Source organism: Lepidochelys kempii, chromosome 16 (assembly GCF_965140285.1).
Source record: "Lepidochelys kempii isolate rLepKem1 chromosome 16, rLepKem1.hap1, whole genome shotgun sequence".
NCBI classification, from domain to species: domain Eukaryota; kingdom Metazoa; phylum Chordata; order Testudines; family Cheloniidae; genus Lepidochelys; species Lepidochelys kempii.
In genome coordinates, this window is record NC_136395.1 from 23,500,812 (window position 1) to 23,510,862 (window position 10,051).

The 10,051-nt window shown below is 36.2% G+C and overlaps 1 protein-coding gene across 1 annotated transcript; it reads left to right on the forward strand.

The window, feature by feature from the left end:
- Window positions 1–36: 36 nt before the first annotated feature.
- Window positions 37–9,651, forward strand: LOC144929513 (uncharacterized). Its single transcript, XM_078849140.1, has 5 exons — window positions 37–3,290; window positions 3,776–3,871; window positions 5,417–5,941; window positions 6,914–7,093; window positions 8,333–9,651. Exons 1-5 carry the CDS (start codon window positions 3,284–3,286, stop codon window positions 9,649–9,651), a joined length of 2,127 nt encoding a protein of 708 aa, XP_078705266.1. The 5' UTR covers window positions 37–3,283.
- The last annotated feature ends 400 nt before the right edge of the window (window positions 9,652–10,051 follow it).

Below are 10,051 nucleotides of genomic sequence, written 5' to 3' on the forward strand. Positions count from 1 at the left end.
TGAATGCCATGTTTGTGGGGGGGGGGGGGAATACATTTCTTTATGTGAAACTTTTTTTCTTTAATCTGGGACCATAAACTCTTAAAAATCAAAACACCCCCCCTTTCACAAAAACCCCTTAATCATGTGGCTATTGCATGGTACCACAGAGGGTACAGTTAAGGTTGCTTGGATGCTCTGGCTGCATTTCTGTACTTTTTAGCATGTTTGAATTTCTTAAGTTTAACCTTTAAGGCTGAATTTCCTGAGTTTCTAACATTTTGCGTTAATTACAATATCCTTAGAAAGTATGTGACACCATAAATTACTTACATTTATTCTTAAACTTAACTCTATTTTCAACATAGTCTTTTGTCTGGGAACATACACTTGACTTTCATTTTATCTAATAGAGTCATGGAAAAATTAAGTTTTTAAAGCCCCACTTTTTGTATATCAGGAGGGTCATTCCTCCTGAGCAGCTTTTTCAAAATTGTACTAAAGTCTTCCATTTACACACCTACCCACTGAATCATCAACTGGCTTGGACACCAGGTTAAAATTCTGTTACATTTGAAGTTTTGCCATTGACTTCAGTGGCAAGATTTGGCCTAATAGTGTGTATCTGTGTAAGTCCTACAACTCAGCTGTTCTGTCCAGTGATCAGCTCTTCTGTACTTTGGGGCCATATTCTGCTCTGTTACAGTAAGGCCAACTAAAGCCAATAAAGCCACTCTTACCAATGTAACTATAAGTAGAATTCGCCCTTGCTAAGGAGGAAAAGCCTTAGGCATCCTTTTAGAGGTTCCGACCATGCTTCCATTAAGAGTTTGTGCCTGTTTGTCCATAGGAGTATGCCACTGACATCAGTGGGAGTAACTTCAGAGCCGTAGACTTAGTTATGGTGTTTTCAGTTTCGGTACTTTCCTTCCAAGGAGTGGTAAAGCATACAATAGCTGTCACCAAATTTTAAAAGAAGCTAACACCTAAAATAGAACAATGTTCAATGCCTGTTTTGTAAGTGTCTTCTACGTTTAGGTTCCTACTTTCTCACATTTTGCATTGTCAGAAAAGACTGGAGGTGCAATGGTCTAGACTCTAGACCCCTCGCCCTTTGGCTGCATCATAGAGATGCCGAATGTCCTGAAGGTTCCTCCCAGACCTATATTTACATCTTACTAGTTTTGTTAAAATGTGCGGATAAAAGTATGGACCCTTAGAATAAGTCAAATGAGACTCACTAAAATATGCACTATACACTGATAAAACACAACTGCATTGCTCACATGACAAAAGTGGTCACCTATTTGGAAAAGATTTAAGCTTCAATCTTGGCCCTAAAATAATTTTAAATAGCTTCTAATGGGATCTCCGACTTTCAGTTTAATATCCATACTTGTCAATTTGTATTGGGCCTGGGTTGGGTGAAGAAGAGAGTAGGTACTATAAAATGAGTTAAAACTACAGCCCACTTGTATTTTTGGTTAATATAATGCAGTACAGGTTACTATAATTCTTTGAAAATATATATTTAGTCTTGCAGTTCTGTAAACAATAGGAATGTACATCTTTACAGTGGTAATTTTTTCATGCCTTGATTTTTTTCAAACTTTAACATTGGTGCATTATGTATTTGCATATACTGTCACATTTGTTGATGTCTTATGGTTATCCCATTTCCATAATGCATTTCCAGTACAATAAGAGTTTACTGCTGAATAACTGCAGCAATGAAAATATTGGTGTATAATTTTGAGAAATTTAACATACAATATAGTCTAATTACACACTAGACAGCAGAATGATGAAGTGTACAAACTGGAAGTTCAGAATAATTTTTTTTTTTTAATCTTGACATCGTGTAACCCAGAGTGTCTGTTCCTCAGATCTTTGGGAGCTCTTGCCTTCCAGGGACAATGATTCTGGAAATACAGTAATCCAAGAATGCTCTGAATAACTTCCTGGGATTTAAATTATCCATTCATTCCCATTTGCAGTGGTTTTCATCTTCATAATCCCAGCTTTCCCTCTCCCTCTAAGTAGCCATTTTGAAACTATAATGATCTATAGCCAGTACCCAAAAGATATGTAATACAAAAAAACTGCACTTCCCTTCAACCCTAACTACTATCCTGAGAATATAGCATCCATGGTACTTCCTTGCCATAGGACCAAGCACACGTCTCTGCATCTCAGTGTCGTATCTGATTCTTCCAATACCATAACCCCATGGCTGAATGCTGAACTGCCAGCCAACCATCCAGTTCAACAGCCTTCAACACTTTAAGATAACTTAATTTTTAATGCATACTTAAGCAGTCTTGTGAAACATAAATATGTTTATAGTATGGTTGAAGATGAGAAGGAGAAATTGCTGTGTGAAGGTACTGCATCCACAGCTAATTTTGGCATTGTATGGTTAAGAAGGCAATAGGTAAAATACAAGACTTAAAAGGAGGGGGACACGTTTAAAAAAAAAAAAAAAAAAAAGCTGAAATATTTTGTCTATTAACATCAAGACCTTGTCATCAGATGCGTAAAACTAACATGAAGGTGACCTGCAAAGGATTTTTAAAAGATTGACTTGTGCCATTTTTGCTTCTTTATAATATAGAGAAAGCCTGAAAGACTTTCATTTAAAGTTGCTTTTTCTGCTTCTGATGAGTGTTCGTTTTTATGCACTTTTCATGAGAATTGTTTGAAGTGACTTAATTAATTTGTGTAGTTGAGTACTGCTGTAGGGTATAAAAATTACATCTCTTCTATGTTAATCCCAAAAGGAGTTAAGATCTTCGTTATGTTATGCTTTTGGTGCAAATCTACCTTGGAAAGTTTGCTTGTGTTTACAAGCTACAGTGAATTTTGGTTAACTATACAAAGAATTTTTCTTAAAAATGAATAATGGTTAACAAACCAACTGATGCCAAATAGGTTCTTTACATACTGCACTTCTCTAATGATCTGTTTAAAACTTCAGTGGATTAGAAGAATAGACATGGTTACTATATTATACCATGAAATGGTTAAATATTATTGCCAGTGTGACAGAACCATGGAGATACCATGCAGATACACACTACTGGTCATCCATATGACTGCACTTTTAGCCCACCACTGTGGTATCGGAGGGAAAGTAAGAAACAAAGATAATCTAACAGGTCTTGGCTTGTCTTTTGACAGAAAAATGCCACATGCATTCTTAAGCTCTTTTATCACATGCAAGCTTTCAGGCAAAAGTTACTAGCGTTCCAACAGGCAAAAGTTGACCAGACCTTTTCTAAATTAAAGGAAGAATTTGTACATCATGAAATGTAAGTAAATTCCTCATCCTACATTTAACATTTTGCTCTATAAACTTAAAGCAGCATTCAAATAAAGGACTTTCATACTAGATATACTTACTGGTAAAATGTTGAAATAGCTGGCTGTGAATCAAACTCAGCAAGAAGTGCCTTGTGAACTCAATAGTGTAAAGCTTTCTTGGTATTATTCTATGAAGCCAAACTTTTGGTTCTGCAAGTGGAGAATTTGGAGTTTGCCTTAAATATAAGCAAGGATATTTTAAGTCTTCATCCTTTTTTTTATGGTCAAAGTATTTTAAAGAATTTTGAACTAGCTTCTGCTGAATTTCTTAATCCATTAAGTCTGCAAAAACTTTAAAACAAAGCAAAAGTATCATCTTGAGTTTCCTGGGGGATTATGTAGGTAGGTAATCAGTTATATAAGTGTGTCTTAATTTAAAAAAAAATTGAAAAATTTCCTTCATGATTTTGTTTAAGCATACGTGTCTTTGCAGTGATTTTTGAGCTTATTTTGATTTGGGGACTAATGAAGACTTCAAGATTCCAGTGTGTGCTAGAAAAGGAGTATTTCTGCTCTTCCATTCCAAACGGTATGTTAGAGGTTTGTATCTTGATTACTGAGAAGGTGAAAGTCACTCCAAAAATTATATTTGTGCTTTACTGCTTAAAATTTCTTGGATAGGAAGGCGTTTCACTTCTAATTTATGTTCTGGACTCAAAAGTTGATATGTTATTTATCAGCTTGAGCTTATTTGATTAGTTTAATAGTGATGAGGTGGGATATGCTCCTTAGTCCTAATAAATGTCTGGTCACAGAATGATTGCGCATAGTTCTGGATGGAATTTTTTGTTCGAGAAACTTAATTGGGGGGCAAAAGTGAATAATAGTATTTTTTTAAAGTTAATAATCTGTATTGCACCTTTTGCCTATATTTAAGTTATTTTACTTCTGAATTAATTCATACCACTATATCTTTAAAATCTTTCAAAAGAAACCCATTTATTCGCCCTATGTTCTATTTAATTTGCTTTAGAACTTGTTACTGCTACTTGAGGAAAGATGACTTGTGCACGGTTAACAAATCAGTGGTTAAAAGTTAGCACACTATGTAAGCATATAACTTCATTTTTTGTGTGGGAGAACTATGTATACATAGCACAGGTCATTTGACATTAGTGCCGACAAACTTTGTACTATACATACTGTTGTGCTATCTATATGCCACACTTTATGGAAAATATTTTACAAACATTTTAGGACCCGATACAAAGACCACTGAGGTGAATTGGAATCTTTCCATGTATTTCATTGTCACTATCTCTTCTACCTCTCTACCTTGTAAAGCCAGTTGCCTTAGTTACTAAGCATCTAACTGCAGAATACTCAGAGAAAAATTAAATAAAAAATTTAAAACAATAATAAAAATAATCCAGAATGATTTTTCTGTACATAAAAATGACCTGACTTTTAGAGACTAATCTTAGGGTTCAGGATTAGTAGCAAGTATTGTGTCCTGTTAGAAAAAGCTGGGAAACTCCTCTTTCCAGCAGTCTAAACTTCTGTCAACTCTCTGCAATCTTGTAATATCAGACTTTAAACTGGTTGTTGGTTCAGAACTGAACATTGCCAGTCCTAAATCTCAAACCAGTGTAATTTTGTTTGTTTAGCTAATGGGAGTGGAAATGAAAAAGTGACTGAAGCTGCTAAGAGGTTTGGAACGTTAGAATAAGTTTCCATTGGATATATCAATGCCAAGAGGGCAGATGAGTTGGTCAGAGAAAGATAAATATAGTTCATTACATGGCTTTGCAATTTATCACATGGATGTCACTGATATTTTACTATAATTGTTGAGTAAGAGCAACATGTAGCCTTCGTTTTCCAACTCCTGAAGTTTTTGTCCTGTGGAAGCCTTCCCTTTATTTATAGATAGTCCTAAAATAAATCTCATTTTATTCTTATCAAAAGGATTTAAAATGTTCAAATATGTACTGCTTTTAGGATCACACGTTGAGATCAAATTAGGGTTCCATCACTCATCCTCATTTCAAATCTTGGAGAGGGGGAAAATCTTGGAATATGAACTGGTATTTTCCTTAGGTATTCAAGCACATTTTTCTGCTTTATTCTCTAGATTTTCCAGAAGGCCTGACGTCTGTTTTATTTGTTGTAACGAAGATTGGGGTTATCAACTCAAGTGTCTTCAACAGCCCAAACTTGAAATCTGTCACCAGTCTAGCTCTAGCAAACAGCGGCATCACAAGAATTGAACCTAGAGCCTTTTACGCTTTCCATAGTCTCACCAAACTCAGTTTATATAAAAATAATCTGACTACAGTTATGGGTTCTTGGCTTTCCAAACCAGGACACTTAGAAAACCTTACAGTGTCTCAGAACATCATTCAGGAAATAGGCCCCCATATGTTGTCTAGTTTCTCTAACCTGACAACCCTTAATTTAGCTAACAACAGAATTCATATGATTGTGGGTGGAAGTTTGAAGAATCTGTCTAAGCTAACTTTTATTGATCTGTCTGGTAATAATTTATCTACCTTAACAAGAAATTTGTTCAGTGGGCTGATGTCTCCAGTAATGAAACTGGGGGACAATCCATGGAACTGTTCCTGTGAACTTCAAGATTTTGGATTTTTTTTGCAAGGTAATATAAAGCGTTATTTCAATCACCCAGAACACTTGGGCAACTCCAAATACATTCAGATAACTGGGAGTCTGTAGCCAGATAGCTAACTGAAGTGTGAAACTTGTTAGAAGTACTTTAGAATGTAAGGTCTGGCTAGTAGAGATTTGGGTGTTCAGGATTTCACTGTATATATAATAATTTGATACACCTTAAAGTATCCTTACCATAAATTATTTCCTTACTGTATTATTATTTATAGTACTAAGTATCAAAGTTGGGGCTACCCATGTTCCAAGATCATACCATGAAAACATAACAAACCTGAGAGAGAGATCTGAATTGCATAGTGATGGTAATTTGTTTCATAGTGTCAGAAGTATGTAAAAGGGGGATTGTGAGAAACTCTGGTAGTATAATATTGGGTCAGTGTTTGGAACAAAAGATGGTGTTTTCAATGAAAGTTGAATCAATTGCAGAAATATGGTACACAGTTTAAATATTACCTTCTTTCAGTTATTTCATACACTATTCCATACCTTCTGATTACTGGTGGTTCTTGGCCAACAGCTTAGAGAAACAAAATTCTTAAATGTTTGGATGGACTTAATCAGCAAACACTCCGGTGTTCTAATAGTTCAGCTGAATTATGTCTAATGCAGGTGAAAATAGTGTAGTGGATAACAATAGAAACAATGCATTGTATCATCAAAATTCGAGATGGGAAAGACTTACTAGGTGATGTAGACCATCCCCCTTCTGTCAGTGAAGGATTATTTCCTTATGATACACTTGAGATCAGAATCAGAGGCCAAAATGTTAAAACTTGAGTGCATTAAGTTAGGTACCTGAATCATATTTAGTCACTTAAATAAGTGGCCTGGTTTTCAAAGGTGCTAAGCCCCTGCAGCTCTGTGGGTACTTCAGCAAGCAATGGTGAGAGCCCAGGATCTTAAGTAGTCACAGGTTAGTCATGCACATTTGTTTTTACAGAGCTGATGAATGCTTCTGTGTTGGAAGATGCTTCATCTGTGGTGTGTCAGAGCCCACAAGCCCTGAAGGGAATTCCAGTTTGGAACATCTCTGACTTTAACTGCCCACCGAGTCTCATATCACCATCACTTGAGAATGACTTCTATAAAGTTGGATTGCCAGTGATGCTTCTATGTTTAGGTGTGTTACGGTGCAATTTTCAGCATCTTATTTCATACTGTGAAATGAATTTCAAATACAGGCTCTTGAAAGCGCTTCCCATCCTGTCTCTTCACCCCCCCCCCCATTACAGCAAGGGGTTACGCCCACAAAATGTGCACCTCTTTTCAAGAAAGAGGTTGCCTTGTTCAATGGCATGTTAATATGCAAGACAAACCCTGAAAACAGTCACAATTCCATTGCAGAAATAATGACGGTCTTTTTTTTTAATTTCCTTGTCTCTTCAGAAAAAATAATTCCTTTCAAATGTATTTTGAATGTATTTCAGTATTTAATGCTGTAATGTATACATTATTAGTATACTTAATTATGTAGTATAAGGGTACTCATCAAGTAAGAATTGTATTATTCCAGAAACAGATAGTTTGGGTAATAATAAGCCATTTGCCATATTACCCAAAGAGATCATGAATAAAGCATATTTATTATTCCAGATAAAAAGAGGCTGGGGGAAGTTTTTAAAATATGAAACCTGCTGCAGGTGCAACTTAATATTTAATATATTGTGTAAGTTAAAAAGAACATGCAAATAAACCACGTGGAAGATTGGTTCAATAGAGGATGTGCATAAAAGCAGAATTTTATGTTTAAAATAAACTTTAAAAAATATGAATTTTGGTCGGGGAAACTTACAAAAGAAATACATTTTCTTTGCTTTAGATCAGTGGTTCTCAAACTTTTGTACTGGTGACCCCTTTCAAACAGCAAGCCTCTGAGTGTGACCTCCCCCCCCTTATAAATTAAAAAAAAGTTTTAATCTATTTAACACCATTATAAATGCTGGATGAAAAGTGGGCTTTAGGGTAGAGGCTGACCGCTTGCGATCCCCCCATGTAATAAACTCACGACCCCCTGAGGGGTCCTGACCCCCAGTTTGAGAACCCCTGCTTTAGATTATTAGCTTTGGAGAAACAGTTCCATTTGTATTAACACAAATGGATGTACAATAAAACACAAAAACATTCTCAGTAAGTTTTTTTTCAGTTTTGCCACTAAATCAGTGTGTGCATTTATAAACAACATCAATACCATCCTTTCTCAATCTGGAATGAATTGATTATACAATTCAGCTCTATCTTTAGGAATTTTTTGTCCTTTCCACAAATTCTCCACTAATTTTTATTTGATTTTTTTTGAAAATTGTAACTGCCTATCCGTTTTGATGAATTGTAAGATTATTTGTTTGAACTATTTTTGCAGTGTTTTTTTCATTTCTTTTGCTGCTTCTCCTGCTCTGGAAGGTGAAACAAGATAAAAAGCAAGTGCAGCCAGATAAAGAAGCTACTGTTGAAAATAGCCATGAAACACTAACAGGCCACCTTAACAGGATGACAGAGAGACTGAGGAGCAGAGGACTGTCAGATGAAAATGTACAGACAACTGTGAAAATTGACAAAACCCAACAAAATAGAATGCAGAAAACTCGTGCAAAATCTGCCTCACCAATTATGTTGAGAACTGAGTTTCAACACAGTAGTTCTCAACACCATAGACCAACTGATGAGAACCAGGAGGAACCCAAAACCTCTTATACAGTAATAAATGAACAAGCCTACATGAAAAATGAAGACTGCAACAATGTTATGGAACTGTGGTATTTTAATAGCTTGCAAGATTGCAATAAGAAGGCTATGTGTAGTCACAATGCAAACACTTCACCAACTGAACTAAGCATAGAAACCCCCCAAAAGGATCGTTCGGAACTGTTAAAGCAGTCATTGCAGGACCATGGAATTTCAGAAGTGTGTTGGAATGATGAAATTAAAGGAAGTGGTAATACAGAGAACGCTGAACCTCTGTTGTATTTAAGTGTTGCTAGTACAACTGAAGAGTCACCCAGTGTACCTGGCACTGAACAAAAAGGTGCTGTGAGTAGAAATGTAAATATGAGGCTGTGTTCTTTGAGAAGAGTTCTTACTTGGCCGTATGAAAAATGCAAAAGGTACGAAAGTCAAAACACTTTAAATTATGAGGATTTTTTCAAGGCACATTTCTGTATGCCCACTAGTGATCCTGGTGTCCCAGCAGCAGTCAGGAAAACAGAATTCAAAGATGAACAAAATCAGTATAATCTCCATCTACATACTGTAAAGGAACAAAAGGCAATTCATGATTACAGCAGTGGTAAACCTGAGTTAAAGAGAGAAGCAAAACCAGAAAACAAATTAGTATCTCCACTTAAGAAAGGAGCCAAGCAAATAACCACAATGGAAAATGCATGCATCTCAGTGCCTGGAAGAGGATTCAGAGGCTCTGAGACTGTAAAAAAAACCAAGAATAACAAAGATGTACCTTCGCAGGCTGGATTCTGCAATGACAATCTTGACTCACCAGCATCCTCAGACAAATCTGGTCACACCTCCTCCCCATGTGATAATACATTACTCAAAAATAATGAATACACCTTCATTGATCTTTTGCATGAAGTCGTGGAAAATCGTGGGAGGTGGACCAGGCAGAGGTGGAAACAGACCCATCAAGTGCAAATTGCTAGCCACTCCCCAATGAAATCAACGTAAACTCATTGCACTCCATCAAAAAATGTTCCATGTGCTATGGGCTGCCTGTTTAACCAAAATTGTTGTATAACATTTCAGTCGTGGTGAAACATGCCAGACTTGACAGTACTGGAAGCTGAAATCCTCTATTATACATACTTCAGGAGCAATGCAGACTGCTCCATACTGCCCTTCCAGAATGCCTTATCCATGTTTTGGAAAAGCACCTCTAAGGATGAGAGGGGACTTTTCTCCATGGCCCAGTCAATTAGTGGTGCCAAAAAAGGGTGACACATGTCATCAAGGTTTTTGTGATGTGATCATTTATTTACAAGGAGCTTGACTGAGACCCACCAAACTCATTTCATCCTAGGCAATCAAACCGCTTTCAGATAAGTAATGAGTTTTGATCATTAATCAT

Excerpts from the sequence above, each read along its gene's own strand:
- LOC144929513 (XM_078849140.1), top strand. Across the intron at positions 3,872-5,416 it reads CTGCTCTTCCATTCCAAACG|ATTTTCCAGAAGGCCTGACG; the intron begins GTATGTTAGAGG and ends TTTATTCTCTAG. Across the intron at positions 7,094-8,332 it reads AGTGATGCTTCTATGTTTAG|TGTTTTTTTCATTTCTTTTG; the intron begins GTGTGTTACGGT and ends CTATTTTTGCAG.